Raw genomic sequence first — 16,394 nt, forward strand, 5'->3', positions numbered from 1 at the left:
ATATCATAATTTTATGTGAAAATAGTTGAATATATGAATAAATCATTACTTTATTCTTTAACTTTATAAAGATGGAATTCTTGCTTTGCTTCTCCTTTTATTGCTAAACTTCTTGTATAGAAATAACTTTTGTAAAGCAACTGAAAATTAGAGTGTTGAAACAGTGTCAAGTTCAACTGAAGTTAGACGAATTATACAAGTAAAATTTGTTACCTTTCCTGGAAATTACCCCCAAATTTTCTCGAGAAAATATTTAGTGTTGAACACTCAGTTGATGGAATCATGTCCTTTACAAATCTTACACTGTGACAATTTCGATTTCGTATTCATACATTTTGTTAATATCTTTCTATTTCATATCATATTTAGATATTCAAAATGTTGAGAAATTTCAAATCGATGTTATATTGGGTAATAAATAGCAAAAAAAGAGAAAATATTTTGTGTAGAATTAATGCAATCAAATCATATATATAAATTGATTTTGAGGAGAAATGAATAATGTAATGTAATTATAAAAATCAATACTAATATGGAAAGTTTATTTTGTGTGGTTGGTTCAATCTCAATAAAATTATTCGATTCGAATAAAATTTTTTTATCACTAAAAAATATATATATATATAGAGAGAGAGAAAGATAACAATTAAGGTATGTATAAAAAAAAATAAGGAAAAAATATTGCAAATAAATTAATGTTTCTTGAAAATAATAGTAATTTTTATTCTGATTGGAGAGGAATGAAGTGAGAAGTTGGTAAGAATGAGAGGGTCAAAATTGTCAGAAAGGAAAAGCAAAAGAGTTCAACTACCCTTTACACTACAATATCGTTACCAGATCCCGCGACTTTGGGAGTTTTGCAGCAATCACTTCCGGATACGTCATCAGGCATCTCAATCTCTGTATCTAAAAGCCCTTCGTTTTAGTATATAATTTCGGTAATTGCCATTTTATTTTACCCATCTCTCTTTTGTTGTAGATTTAACATAAATATTTTTATTATACTTAACAAATACTTATAAATTTCGGTAATCTGCAGGTTTCTGCAGATTCCTTTCCTGCAGATTGCTCCTATCTCCAGTTCTCCCATCCAACTTTAAATGGATGCCTTGGCACAGCAAATCTCCTTTTACTTTGGCTTCTGTTTCCTTTTGAGAAATATGTTTTGCATAGAGTTTTTCGTTGAACAGGCCTATATGCTCACTGCGTTGTAAAGTTTGAGATGTATAAGTTGAACATAATTCTTTTGAGAGAAGATAATGTAGCTTTTGTCTCAGTGCAGGCTTTGTCTGGTTTTCCTTATTTTGGCTACCCCTCCCATAAGGAAGGGTAAGTTTAAGTTGTTCCCAAGATCTCCTTAAGGAACGAGTAGTATATAAGTGTGTAAATTAAATTTTAACATAAATCAATTAGTTTTGTATAATATGAGTTTTAGTTTTCACATTTATAAGTTTAATATATATTTTCAATATGGCATTAGACTACAAATCAAATAGTTGATCTAATAGTTCAAAATATTTTTGAAAATAAGTGACAATATACTCAGTCAAAAATCGATTAAACTAAATGACAAGTTTAACTACTTAAATAGTTACACTTGAGCGAGGATGTTAAAAATTCAAATAAAAAGAAAGAGTTTCATATTTAATAAAAATTGATTAAAATGAGCGATATATAAGTATATAGAGTAAACCTTAACATAAGTTAATTAATTTTGTATAATATAGATTTCAATTTTTATATTTATAAGGTTAATATATATTCTTGATAAGAGTATTTAACAAAATTTCCTTTGGAAGGTCTCTTTGTTTCTTGTTAATACTCATATTTAGTAATTATATATATATGTCAAGCGAACGTGATAAATTGATTCTCTTAAATATTTTAAAATGGATGAAAATACTCATTAACAATGCCATTTTACTATTTAAATTGAAGAAAATAATATTATTTATTATTATAATATTTCTTATATTAATTATATTTTCTTATACTAGACCTCTAAAATAATTTGGATATGAATTAAGGAAATGAAAAAAAAAATGTAGCACGTTAATTAATATATAAATAATATTAATATGATATTATTACTTATAAAATATATAATTATGTGGTTAGACTAAAATAAGAAAATCATAAGCCGGCATTAATTAAAACAACTGTATATATATGTATTTTTTTTCAAACTTTATAATAAAATTAAGCTTATCCTAAAAAATATATCATATGATCAGACCCCACCAAAACTAAAATAATAAATTAAAAATGTATAGTAAATTTTGTTAATTAGTATTAAAAGAGGATTAGTATTTGATAATGAAAATGAAATGTTATTTAGATGTGAAAAGAAAATGTGTGGTACAAAATTAGCTGTAAAGAACTTAGAAGTCACATTTTCTCCGCTTAGCGGCCGTGCCACAGACAGGGCTATTAATTATATACGTTATCCAAGTTTAGATAAACTGTTGACTCAGCTGAGTAATATCTGACGTGTAATTTTGATCTCATTTTTCCAACTGTTTGCCTTCCATTTAAGCCATGAGTAATTGCTATTATATTGGAGTTTTTTATATTGAAATTAGCTGAGATGTAACCCACTTCCTATTTTCCTAGAGAGAATGTGAATATGGATGAATGATGGTGGCTTATATTGAGAAATAAAATTTTGATTTGGGATTATGACAGCTCAACGCTTGATTCTTGGGCCGACTCTCTAATCTTTCTATATAAATGCTCGTCCCATACTTGTTTTGCACCTCTCTATCTTCTTCTTCCTCTTGACAATACTTTGTTCTGTCTTTATTCTTGTTTCTGTTTTGATCATTGAAGATTTAAAAGCTCACTCAAAATGCCTGCTGCTGGAGGGTTTGACAAGGGTTCAGGGAAAGCCTACCCTGGTAACCTTACCCCATTCGTTACTGTAACATGTATGGTGGCTGCCATGGGGGGTCTCATCTTTGGTTACGATATTGGGATTTCTGGTAAATACCCTTTTGAGTTTTGCTTATGTTTACGTTTTAAGGTGTTGGTTTTTTATGAAAGTTGATTTTCTTTTTAAATCTGTTTATAGGTGGTGTGACTTCAATGGCGCCATTCTTGAAGAAGTTCTTTCATTCTGTGTATAATAAACAGCAAGCTAACACGTCAACTAATCAGTACTGCCAATACGACAGCGAGACGCTCACTCTCTTCACGTCTTCGTTGTATTTGGCCGCTCTACTATCTTCTCTTGTTGCTTCCACCGTAACAAGACGATTTGGCCGGAAATTGTCTATGTTATTCGGCGGCGTGCTGTTTCTTACCGGTGGTTTGATCAATGGTTTCGCCAATGCCGTGTGGATGCTCATTCTCGGTAGAATCTTGCTCGGTTTCGGTATCGGTTTCGCCAATCAGGTATTTTCTTTTTTGGCTTTTGATCTTTATTTCAATATTCGATTTTCAGATTCTTTTTTATTTTGATCATTACAACTTGCCAGAAGAGAACAAGAAATTTTCTTTCTGAAACCAAGATGGAATCTTTTACATTCCTTCCGTGAAACATAGAGTTGTTTTTATATTTTTTCTTGGTTTTATCCATTAACATTATTGGCTTTTTATTGGGGAGTTACTAACATTTTATTTAGATCTGATCAAAGATTATATTTGGGGTTTAATTATGTGATTTTTGTTTTACTACAGTCTGTGCCACTCTACCTTTCTGAGATGGCTCCATACAAATACAGAGGCGCCCTCAACATCGGATTTCAGTTGTCAATCACAATTGGAATTCTTGTTGCCAATGTTTTGAACTATTTCTTTGCCAAGATAAAGGGTGGCTGGGGATGGCGTTTGAGTTTGGGAGGCGCCATTGTTCCTGCTCTTATCATCACAGTCGGTTCATTGATCCTCCCTGACACCCCCAATTCTATGATCGAACGCGGTGAGCATGATGAAGCTCGAAGGAAACTCAAAAGAGTTCGTGGTGTTGATGATGTCGATGAAGAATTCAACGACCTTATTGCAGCAAGTGAAGCATCTAAACTAGTTGAACATCCATGGAGAAATTTGTTGCAGAGGAAATATAGGCCTCATCTCACAATTTCCATTTTAATCCCCTTCTTCCAACAACTCACTGGCATCAATGTGATCATGTTTTATGCTCCTGTCTTGTTCAACACAATTGGGTTCGGTAGTGATGCTTCACTTATGTCTGCTGTGATCACTGGTATTGTTAATGTTGCTGCCACCATTGTTTCAATTCGATATGTCGACAAGCTTGGGAGAAGATTTCTCTTCCTGGAAGGCGGAATTCAAATGTTCATCTGCCAGGTAAAATTGTTAACAAATTTCTAAATAAATTAGCCAATTCGATTCCCTGAAATTCTGATGAGGTTATTTTTTATGTGCAGGTTGCTGTTGCAGCTTTTATTGGTGCTAAATTTGGAACTGATGGGAATCCTGGAGATTTACCAAAGTGGTACGCCATTGTTGTGGTGCTTTTCATTTGCATTTATGTTTCAGGATTTGCCTGGTCTTGGGGGCCTCTTGGGTGGCTTGTGCCTAGTGAAATTTTCCCACTTGAAATTCGCTCAGCTGCTCAGAGTATCAATGTTTCAGTGAACATGTTTTTCACATTTGTTGTTGCTCAAGTGTTCTTGAATATGCTCTGCCACTTTAAGTTCGGACTTTTCCTCTTCTTCGGCTTCTTCGTGGTCGTGATGACCGCCTTTATTTTCTTCTTCGTGCCGGAAACAAAGGGAATCCCTATCGAAGAGATGGGGCAAGTATGGAAGACTCACTGGTATTGGTCCCGTTTTGTCGGTCCAGATGATTTTGTCTCTGCTGGAAACCTGGAAATGGGCAAGGGAAACATTGCTATTTCGTGAAGAATGTTTAATAGACTTAATTATAAACAGCTTCTTTTTTTCATATATATAATTTTAATTAATATTGGGTAGCTGTATTACCTTATGTGGGATTTTATGTTCAGACTTTTAAACATTGTTTCCTGAAAATTTTATAACATTATGAGTAATTCTACTTTGATTAGTAAAATTTGTTCTCATCTTGAGCTACTTTGTAATAAAAACATAAGCCAAAGTTTTAATAGCATTGCCAACTGTGGTATATTTGCAAGAAAGAAATTGGTTTAGGCATAATAATCAAATTTCCTTTCCTTCTTCATGATAAGTTCAAAGAAGAGTGATGTTGAATTCTCATGGCACCAGTACAGCTCAAGCTTCCAAATTTTATGAGAACTTTCCAATTTTACTGCACAAACTTGCTCTTAACAATGGAGGGGGGGAATATTTTCAATGCTTTCAATGGAATGACATGGAAAATAGTTCTTTGGCCAATCATCTTTATACTTTATCAAAATTTTCAATGACAAAGAGTAAGCATAAATATTTTTTTACCTTTTTAAATGATATAATATTTAGTTGTTTGTTACATCAAACTTCCATTAAAGCCTTAAATCGTGTTTAATAGAACATAACTACACTTTTGTTCCTTATCAAATATTAAATAATCCATTAAATAATGCCCACATTTAAAACCCATTTATCCAAAATTACATAATCACTTGCTAATAATAAAATTATGTATATCATTTTAGGTGTATAAATAAATATATATTTGATACGTATAATTAAATAATATACTCAGAATGAATATACATAATATTACTCTTATCCAGAGTGATCCACGGAATAAATGAATATGATCCAAAACCGAAACTTTATTCCAAGGGGGGAATCGAGTTTCTCATGAAGCATTTTCTTTTGAGGGCGGTAACAGTGAAATTGGAAGAGCTTTTTGGGACAAGTGTGAGGTTGAATGATACGCAGGAAAACCTTCTGGAGGAAAAAAGATAGCTTATCAATGTGGTCACGGCCTTGCATTGAGGCAAAGGAGAATCGCATGACTAGTCATTTAAGATAACGGGGCACCTAAAAAAGGCTTTTGGATAAGATCATTGAAATGGCCAATGAGAATTTGTTTTCTACTTTGTAACTTCTCCAACAAATTTCCGTTTCTCGCATAACATGTGATTAAAATTGTAAAGAAAAGAGATTGGGTATATATAGAGAGAGAGAGAGAGAGAGAGAGAGAGAGAGAGAACATTTGTAATTTTGGTTTTTGATTTTTTTTTGTATGGATAATAAATAAACGACAATGAAATTGGGCCAGGCTTCTTTACAAAACTGCATAGATTCAACTGGCCTTAAATTCTAAGCCCAGCTAACCTTGCCCTAATTTACTATATTATTAAAATTATAGCTTTATTAGTATAATTATACGAGTAATATAATTTATCATTATATAATTAAATATTATTTTATATTTAATTTAAAATTATCCTATCATATGATATGTATATCTATTTGTATACTAAAAAATATGTATATTTTAATTTTATTATTTTACGAGAGCGATCGCAAAAATTTACGACAGGAAATAGAAATTAAAAATTCAATAAAACTAAGTATATCTAATTTTGGATATTCAACTATTTATATAATAACATATTATCTGAATATTCAGTTGAATATTTAAAATTAAGTTTGCACATAACATTACTCTAAAAAGGTAAACAGTGAAACTTATTGCACCAATTCTTTTCAATCCTGTAATGATGATATAGGAAGGAAAATGAGCTGAACTTTTATCAGTAGTGTTTTAGGCACTAGAATGTGCTTATTAACAATCAACCAAAAAGAAAGCCCACATTTTAAAGCTTGATATAATATATTGTTATAAAGACATGCTGCTTGATTAATTAGCAGAGCCAGCAACACAGAGCCATTGGCCAACAAAGAGGTCGTCACAGTTGAGGTTTGGGTTAATTGCATTAAAGAACTCCAATGTCAATCCGAATGTTTCTGCAATGGCTGAGCATGTGTCTCCACTTTTCACCCCAACCACTGCCTAACATTGTGGGACGCTGTTGGCCTTCGACGACCCAACTGCACATTCCAGTATTCACAGTTCAAACAGATTAAATATATTACCAATGTTTCATAAAGCTATAAACTTGTGCAAATATTCACCATCTATTGACTATTTACAGCCAAATGTTCGGTGGCCTTCAGCCACTGAGACAGCGAGGAGAAGAGCAAAGATTAAAGCCAGATCGAGAAATATAGATGTTTTGGTGGCCATTTCTTAATCTCTCTGTGTTGTTGAAGCTATTTCTTTTCTGGGTTATGGAGATCTTAAAGAAATGCTCCTATTTATAGTAAAATTCCATGGAAGAGGCATAGCAATAGGCCAAGAAACCGTTAATATTTTGAGTTGTTCACAAGAAGCCGGCTTTACTGTGATTGAATGGTAAATAATAATCCGACTTTGTTTATCTATACATGTAATTCAACAAAGAAACAATGGACTATAATGACAAAAGGCAGCCAAGTAACGCAATGTTCAATACTAGATCTTCTCCAAGCAAAAATTGAAGGAAAAAATTTATTAAAAAAAAAAAAATGATGGATTCACTTCATTACATAATATCTGCTCTTTATAGTAACTTTTGACTTTCATTTTTACCCATTGAACTGCATTTATTGGATGGCCATTCTTCTGAAGATGAGTTTCCATTGTATTAATACACCCGTATAGAACAGATATATTTTGGTAGACAATCAAACTTATGTTATCTACAAGATAGAGACTAGCCAAGTTTCATACATTAAAATTATGTGCAAACAATTTTGCATACACAATTAAGTACATATATAATATGTTATCTTGTGATTTGATGATTTTGAATTGATAATAAATTAACACACCATTATACGATGATACATCATATATGTCTATATAATTGTATACTCAAAACTGTGTGCATATAACATTACTCAAGTTCATAACATCTCAAACAATAAAAATCAACTTACAATCTACCACAATGTTTCAGTTTCCTACATGATTCTTCATTTCAATTCACGTTACAGGGTAAGACTTGAGGAGGTACATACTTTACAGTGTCATTTCAAGTTTTTGGTCAACCATGGCAAAGCAAACAGAAGCATAACAATTCTATACTGAATCTACTCCTTCAATCTGCTGTCTAGCAAGGTATCTTTCCCTTCGCTCTTTCTGCATCAAAAATATAAGGACAGGCAGAAACCATACAGTGTGAGCAATAGTTTACAGTTGTAAATTTTCAAAAGACATTAATAAGATAAATTACCCATTCGTCTATGACAAGCCCTTCACCAATAATTTTTGGGCCTGCATCTTCTTGAGGCTTCTTGCGAGCTGCAACTGCAGCATCAGCATCTGCCAACTGGCGCTTCAACTTTTCCAGAGCCTTCATAATACAAAGAGGTGCAACCATATAAATTGGAATTTTCAAAGAATACATTTTTTATAGGGCAGTGATTTTTTAAATTATTTGCATACTAAAGATACTTACAGGATCAGCACGCTCGGGATTAAGAAAGACAACCCTCAATACTTGCTCGGTTGCTGCTTGATCCTTTTGCTCATCAAACTGCATGTAACAAAATCACTTTAGCAGCAAGGTACTTCGCAAAGATTAGCCTTAAGTGTCTATCATAAAAAGGCACCAGAGCAACTTAAAGTATGATCCAAACTGAACCATGATATTATGCATGCCGCAATTAAAAGCACCTAGTTCTCCATAAATAAAAGCACATATCTAGAATAACCAGCTAAGTTTCAACAAGCAATGCCTACTTGATCATGTATAGACCCTGCGCATATTAAATTACACTAAAAGTTGCAAGCATACCAGCAAAATTAGATGATGAAAGAAACTGGCCCCCCAAATTGGTTATTGTGTTTCTAAGAAAGGCTCACACGAGCCAGAAAATTTGAAGTAGCTAGCTGCCTACAGTGACATATAGTCTTTTGATTATACAACCAGGTACTGAAATAGCAACACTTTATATATCAAATATCCTCCTGCAGAACCTAGAATTTGATAAGAACTTCTAGCCCATATAAAATATAGACTGATCAATTGAAGAAAACTTTCCTAAAATCATTAAAATGCTCACCAACACGATAAATGAATTGCATGATTTATCAAAATATATAGTGCATTTCAGTTATACACCACTATATAAAAGCATTCCAACAATTAGAAAATATACCAATTGTATGCAATGTTAACTTACCAGCTCAGGAACATAGTCCATCTCTCCTTTCACCTTCAAACTAACAATTTTAAACTTATCCCGACTCTTCTGATCCATTGGTTTTTCATTGTTCTCTGGAACCTCTACAAACTTGAAGACTAGCAGATCCATTCAAAATCAAGCCAAAAACCCATAAGCACTAATTAAAACAATAGATGGTAGCATAAATCACAAGCAAAGCAAAACCTTGATCCAAAACTTGAGAAACCAATTACCAGTAGCTATGAGACTCTCACCGGGAGCAAGAATAGCACCCGGAGGTCGCATGAAGCAGCTTTTTGGTGCTGTTGTTTGAAACTAAAACAACAATAACAAGCAGTTTAGTCAGTTAGCGGTTGTAAAAACAAGAATCTAACACAATATATATAATTCTTTTAAGTAAAGTCCTCAAACACAAAACCTCAAAGCTATGATTTACCTTGAAAGCTACATGTGACTTGCTTGTGTTTTTTATCTTGATCGCACTTCTCACTTGTTTGCCAGGTTCATCTAGAAACACAATAACACATCCGCATTTTAATTTAAAGAAATTACATCAATTACAGGATAGTTTAATCAAAATTACGAGCTTCAAGTCAGTGATTAACATAATCACATTTATAAAATTAATAAAAATGAAAAACAAAGATAGTAAAAGAACATACAAGGAAAATAGAGCTTTTTGGCAGGGTCGAGCTTGAGGCGACGGCGAGCAGGCAAAATAGACCTGGCAACAGAAGAAACTGAGGTGGAAGCATGTGTATTCGATCCCTCCATATGATGGTTAGTTTGATTGTGGTGATGCGACGTGGTCGAGGAAGACGACGACGTCGTATTACCTGATTGTCGAAACGGCAGCTTGAAGAACCCCCAGACTTTACTGTCAGACGGTGACTTCTGGTCAGCTATGGCCATTTCCTCTCTTAACAGATAAACCACGGTGCCGTTTCTTTCTACTTGACCACGAGAGAGGAATCAGGAATTTATTCAATTTAATTGCTTTGATCAAGTCCGTTGCCTTTACTTTTGAGTCCATGACTTGACCAACGGGAACGAGAGGCAGAAAGATATTATAAACGACATCGCATCGATCTGGTTGACTTTGGAAAAAAGTTTTCTAGTAGGTATTTTGTAGTTTCGCGTTTTAAGTACAGATTTGGTGGAATTGGCCACTTAATGACAAAGTTATGAATGATTTACTTAAGGCAGGTGAGAGGAACGCGTGGAAATTCCAAAAAACTCTCATTTTGTAAGAAGGAAAAGACTTATTCCTACTCGAGGCCGGGCGCATTTTCAAAAAATCGTTAGCAAAATTTTAAAAATTTAGATATTTATATATATATATTTTTGTTAAGATTGATTATCTTTTTATCCAAGGGAAAGATTGTTTTATCCAATTATCTTTTTATGATTTACGCTAACATCTAAAACTTAACTATGGAAATATTTACTTCGTTTCTAGAACTCTAGAATAATTTTTATTATTCTATCGTACATAAAGAGAATTGAATCATTAACTCAAGAAAATGATTAAAAAAAGGCCAAAAGACTTATTCCCACCCAGGGTATAGTGAATTCCTAAATTTCCACTCATCAACTTTCAAAAACCTAAACACTCACCCATAATCTAATTTCTGTTAAAAATTTTAATTAATGTTAGGGTAAAATCATTATTTAGCAAAAAATTAAAGTTTTATCATATTTTCTCTCTCATATTTAAAAACTTACATTTTTCCCCCAACCCAAGGTTTGAAAAGTGACAAAAACCTCTATAGGGTTTGTTCTTCTTCCTTTGGTGTCGATCTCTCTTTCCTCGGCAATCGACCGTCCTCCCTTCCTCTCTTGTCTCTCCTCTGGTCTCTCTCTATAGCCTCTCCGACCGTCTTCAACCAAAGACAAAGATGATCGGTCTTCATTTGAAACAAAGACGTATCGTCTTCTTTTAAGAGTTGAAAAAGGCACATTCTCGTCTCAGATGAAGAATGATCGTCTTTGTCTCTTCATCTGAAACGAAGACACATTGTCTTCCTTTGAGAGTCGAAGAAGACGCATCTTCATCTCAGATGAAGAACGATCATCTTTGTTTGAGAGACGAAGATGACACGTCTTCGTCTTGACGAAGACATTTGTCTTTTTCTTCGTCTTCGGTCAAAGACAGTCAGAGAGACTATAGAGAGAGACCAGAGGAGAGATAAGAGGGGAAGAGAAGACGACCGACTACAGGGGAAGGAGAGATCGATGTTAGAGGAAGAGGAACAAACCCTAGAGGGGGTTTTTGTCACTTTTCAAACTTTGGGTTGAGGGGAAAATATAAGTTTTTAAATAGAGGGGAGAAAATGTGATAAAACTTTAATTTTTTGTTAAATAACAATTTTACCCCTAATATTAATTGAAAATTTTAACAAAAATTTGATTGTAAGTGGGTATTTGATTTTTTGAAAGTTAGTGGGTGGAAATGAGAATTCACTATACCTTAGGTGGGAATAAGTCTTTGGCCTTATAAAAAGAAAGTGGATGTTCCAATTTCTTGTTAAGGCATGTTTTTGGTGCATTCCAGGTGTAAATGCTCAATAACTTCGTCTTCACTAATCAATCACGGCTTGATGCAAGGCAATATCGGTGATTGATTAAGAGATAATTCCGAGGCAATAATTAACTTCATCACTAACACTAACCCACTCTCTCTTTTTAATATTTGATTACAAAGCCACAAATTTCAACATGGGTAGGTGAAAGTTGCCACAATCTCCACTGTTAAACAAAACAATAAAATTATGAGCAAAGGACCATTCCCCAATTAATTTTAGTACACTTTTAAAATTATACCTATCGCAGATAAAAATTTTAAGTACTAATTTATAACTTAATTATTATTAAAATTTTAAATAAAGATAAAAATAAAATAATTATTTTATTCTTAAATCTTAAAATTTTATAAATTTATATCATTTTTCTCTTTAGTTTTAAAAACTAACACTTCACCCAATTTTCAAAGTTTGAAAAGTTTAAATTTAATCTATAGGTTTTGTTGTTTTTTGGTAGAAAAGATCGTTGCTTCTTCTTGATCACTGGCTAGATTTCCTAAGCCCCTGAGATAAAACCTAGAAAGGAGAAAAAAGTGTATTTTTTAAAATTTAATTACAGAAGAAAATTATTAATTTTTTAAAATTAAAGGGAAAAAAAATAATATAGGGTTTTAGGGTTTAGAGGTAAAATAACGATTTTAGGCCTATCTCTAACTAAAAATTTTAACAGCAATTAGTTCATAAGTAGATGTTTGAGTTTTTCATTTGTCATGGGTATTCTTTTGATATTGAATTAAAACTTGAGTGAAAAATTATTCTTTTTCCTAAAATTATAAATATCTATTTTGATTTTTTTTTGAATTCATAAATTGATATATATTTATATGTATCATTCTATAATAATACATATAAATATGTATTTATTTATATACTCAGATGCACATTTATATATATCATCATATAATAATATATATAAATATGTATTTATTTATATACTCGAAATCAAAATGGATATGCATAATATTACTCAAAACAAAAATCATAAAAATGAAATTGTTCACAAGAATTATTGTAATCTTACGATTGCACATATTGATGGGGCCAATGTTCTTGTTGCCGCTTTCCAATATTAACCTAATTTTTATTTGTTTAAAATAACCCTAAGAATCTCTTTTTCTTTGTGGGCTTTCTTTGAAAAAGTATAATTTTAACATAAGATCTTTGAAAATCTCGTTACAAGCAAAGGCATGAGAACTAAATACCATCTTTTTAACACCATCATCTTTGATGGCTTTAACAATGAAGAAAATACATTGGATTATAGGGAAAAAAGGGCATATCATAGAAGTATATAGATGGGGTATTATAGTTTAATATTTATGGGGTATTTACATATATACAACCACTTTAAAAGTGCCTAATTATAAAAAGAAACATGGATCAGCTATTATATATTTTAGTTTCAACCTGAAAAGATGGTCATTTTGACAAAATTTTCTTCTTCATTTGCTTGAGATTTCGGCTAAGATATAGATGGTGTAGACCTTGTTTACATAAGCAAAATTTGGCATTAATTTTCTGCAAATTACTTGAATTCTGGATCATCCACGTAATCTTTTTCACTTAACCACTATTAGGAGGGTGTATAGATTTGTTCAAACTATAAAATTGGATCAAACCGATTAAAAATTATTAATTAGTTTATAAAATAATTTGGTTTAGGTATAAACCAAACTTTTATTAAATAATATATATTCAAAAATTAATTATTTTAATTTGTTCAAACTAGAATAAATCGTATTTTTTTTTAATTTGATTTGGTTTAGTTTGGAACTTAAAATGATTTGGTTTAGTTTTATTTGAAAATTTGAAAAAGTGTTTTCAGTTTAATTTTAAAAAATTCTTAAACCGCATCAAACTAGATTGTGTACCCTTGACCACTAATTTTTTGTCTTATTTTACTACCATTTTTAAGTCTCTAATGGAAATTTAACAAGATAAACACGAAGAAGAGAAATAAAATTTGCTAAAAATTGCTCATACAATTAGATGATGAAGTCTGTCAATCCATCTTTCTAACGTTGGAGAAATGAAGTTTAAAACTGGAACTCAGAGTCATCCCATTGCAGCACTGCAGAATCTATATTCTGTTCCCGTTTCAGCTTATCCTTCACGAACCAGTCACATACTCTCCCAGCGTTCAGCTCCTCAATTGAACATCCTTCTTGCTCCGATATCACTCTTAGCAAATTCAGAGATGATATCTGCACAAACATTAAACCCTTAAGAGCTCAACAATCAAAACTTAAATAAACAAGGTTTTAGAGTGAAAGACGTACCGTTAAACGGCATAAAAATCTCTCATGAGTACTTAGACCAGATATTTCTACTAAGCCAGCTTCTTCTAGAGTCAAGAAAGTTTGCTTTTCTTTCTTCTTATCTCCTTCTCCTTCTCCTTCCCCTACACTTCCTCTCACTATAATTTTTTTCCTGTAATGATCTTTGCTTACGCAAAATTTTGTTTGGGATTTTGTTAATTTCTGAAGCTTTGGAGTGGGAAGAAATGGTGATTGACAGTAGTTTTTATAGAGCTTGAGAGGGGTCATAGTTCTTGACATTTGGGGTGTCGAAGAGAGAATTGAGTAGAGGAAGAAAGGCTTATCGATTCTGTTTAATTGTTTGATTTATGTGGTGGATATCAAATTGATGTGGCTGATGAAAATTGATAACATCCGTTGCAATTCCCACGTGGGCTACATGGATAGAGATGACAATTCAATTAATAAAATTAGGACTTCAATTCGTATTTTCACAATTGGAGAGATGATTCTTTAATAAAAATATGATAGGGCGAAAATGACAAAAGTCTTTATAGTTGGGATGATGATAAATATAATCCTAACTCATCTCCTTCGTGGCATGTCCCCTCTTGAGTTTATCCCATTTTCTATATATTTTCTAAACTATTATATATTAAATTACTCTAAAAATATAAATATGTTTAAATACTTAATATATATTTCATTAATTTTTTAACAAGGTGGAAGAAGAAAGTATAAGAAATTTTTCCCGTGGGGGGTTGAAAGACATAAAAAAAAGATATGCTATTAATTTTCTATTAAGGTTGAGACAAAAACCTAATAAATATGCTATTAATTTTCTATTATGAATGGGAAAGACAAATGTGGAGAATTTTTACTATAAGAAGAATATATCACTATTTTTTATAAAAAAGAAGATAAAAATTTCTTGTTATTTTTGTATCAAAAATGGTATGAAACAAAGAAAGATTTTTTCAATCAAGATATAGATTAAGGTATTTGACTTTTACTCGTTCCATTGTCATCCTTACATGTGAAACCCAACCATTTTGTTTCAATTTCATTAAATAAATTAATCAATCCATTTACATCAAGTTACATGCAATAGAATTTTTAGTACTAATATACAATATCCTGAAAGCCAAAGAACAATAGTTATCTTTATGGATTAATACCTGAGCCTCTTAAATTAAGAAATGTAACACCATAATCCAGCTACAAATTAGTGTATTCTTTAGTAGGTAGAACAGTGGAAATACATATTGATTTTGCCTACATGAGAATCAATAAGCTCTACTATTCACATGCGTGGTTACACGTTAGACCCATATAAGAATATATACAATTTTATTTCGTCACTTCCATAAAATTAATTAAACCTTCTTGAACTAACATCTACAAACGCCTCGATTTAGTATTAATCAGCTTCGATCTGCTTGCTATTCTACCATGGCCTCAATTTGGACCCCAACAGCTCAAGTACATAACAGTACGAAGAGATTCCTCCGCCTGCTTTAACTTCTCGTTCTTGGCAGATTTGAAGCCACTTGAATCAGTGGAGCCGGAGAAACGCCTTGCTTTCTTTGAAGATGAAGAAGAAGAGCAAGCAGAATCTTTTAAAGACTTGATGGTCGTGTCGCACTTTGACGCCTGCTCTTTCATTCCCTGCAGCACCCTCATTCCTCCCTGGTAGAACAGTCTGCTCATGAACCTCAAGCTCATATGTAAAAACCAACTGATGATTTTAATGATGTGGAGAAATATGAAGATCTTTTGATAAAAAATAAAGGATACGAGGATGTTGAAGTTATAAAGATCGTGAAAAATTAAGGTAGAGTTGTGGTGGGCTACATATTGGCGAAGAAGGCCAATGTTTTAGGGAAACAATTGGCTGTGATAGGCACATTAAGCCGGAAACTGATTATAAATCTGTGGGCTTTTGAGTTTTGGGCGATTAGTCCTGTGGGTGGTTGCCACGTGTTAATTGCGTGCCATAGGAGATTCGGATAAGGTGATAAGGACAACGTAGGATATTTGGAAGCATCTACTGTAGCAAGATTTTTTTAGGAGATGTTCACTGTAAGCAGGATCTTTTTTTTAAAACTAAAGGAGTCAAGAATCCGGTGCTGATCTCTTTTCTTTATAGTTAACGGACGAATTTGGTTGGGTGAAAATCACTAGGGGGAATTTAGACGTTATTGCGAAAATTTATTATCGTTTTAATCGAAGATAGAGATAATTAACTAAAAATGCTACAAGAATCAAAGAACTTGTAATAGAATAAGTTAGGCCAATTTTATTGGTTCTTGCTTCGACAATGTCACCCAGTTCAATCAAAACTCGGAAATTAGTGAATAATATGGGGTTAGCAACGAGTAGACCTTCTAGATCATGTGATATCTTATCTCAACAAACTTAATTAC

The 16,394-nt window shown here is 32.4% G+C and overlaps 3 protein-coding genes across 4 annotated transcripts; 1 reads left to right on the plus strand and 2 right to left on the minus strand.

The window, feature by feature from the left end:
• Positions 1-2,589: 2,589 nt before the first annotated feature.
• On the plus strand, positions 2,590-5,034 carry LOC123218049 (sugar carrier protein C-like). Its single transcript, XM_044639248.1, has 4 exons — positions 2,590-2,981; positions 3,071-3,393; positions 3,679-4,308; positions 4,389-5,034. Exons 1-4 carry the CDS (start codon positions 2,849-2,851, stop codon positions 4,863-4,865), a joined length of 1,563 nt encoding a protein of 520 aa, XP_044495183.1. The 5' UTR covers positions 2,590-2,848; the 3' UTR covers positions 4,866-5,034.
• A 2,759-nt stretch (positions 5,035-7,793) lies between these two features.
• Positions 7,794-10,246, minus strand: LOC123218091 (vesicle-associated protein 4-2). Of its 2 annotated transcripts, none has more exons than XM_044639310.1 (7): positions 9,791-10,246; positions 9,565-9,635; positions 9,383-9,443; positions 9,126-9,244; positions 8,399-8,476; positions 8,174-8,293; positions 7,794-8,079 (listed from the first exon to the last, which is right to left on the minus strand). In XM_044639310.1, the coding sequence occupies exons 1-7, from the start codon at positions 10,038-10,040 to the stop codon at positions 8,020-8,022; spliced, it is 759 nt and encodes a 252-aa protein (XP_044495245.1). In that variant the 5' UTR covers positions 10,041-10,246; the 3' UTR covers positions 7,794-8,019. The 2 variants fall into 2 exon arrangements, with proteins under 2 accessions (XP_044495245.1, XP_044495244.1); XM_044639309.1 differs by having other exon boundaries at positions 9,362-9,443; positions 9,791-10,242.
• A 3,337-nt stretch (positions 10,247-13,583) lies between these two features.
• Positions 13,584-14,372, minus strand: LOC123218569. Its single transcript, XM_044640060.1, has 2 exons — positions 13,990-14,372; positions 13,584-13,914 (listed from the first exon to the last, which is right to left on the minus strand). Exons 1-2 carry the CDS (start codon positions 14,266-14,268, stop codon positions 13,747-13,749), a joined length of 447 nt encoding a protein of 148 aa, XP_044495995.1. The 5' UTR covers positions 14,269-14,372; the 3' UTR covers positions 13,584-13,746.
• Between the last annotated feature and the right edge of the window lie 2,022 nt (positions 14,373-16,394).

The sequence above is a fragment of the Mangifera indica genome, chromosome 6 (assembly GCF_011075055.1).
Source record: "Mangifera indica cultivar Alphonso chromosome 6, CATAS_Mindica_2.1, whole genome shotgun sequence".
Taxonomy (NCBI): Eukaryota; Viridiplantae; Streptophyta; class Magnoliopsida; order Sapindales; family Anacardiaceae; genus Mangifera; species Mangifera indica.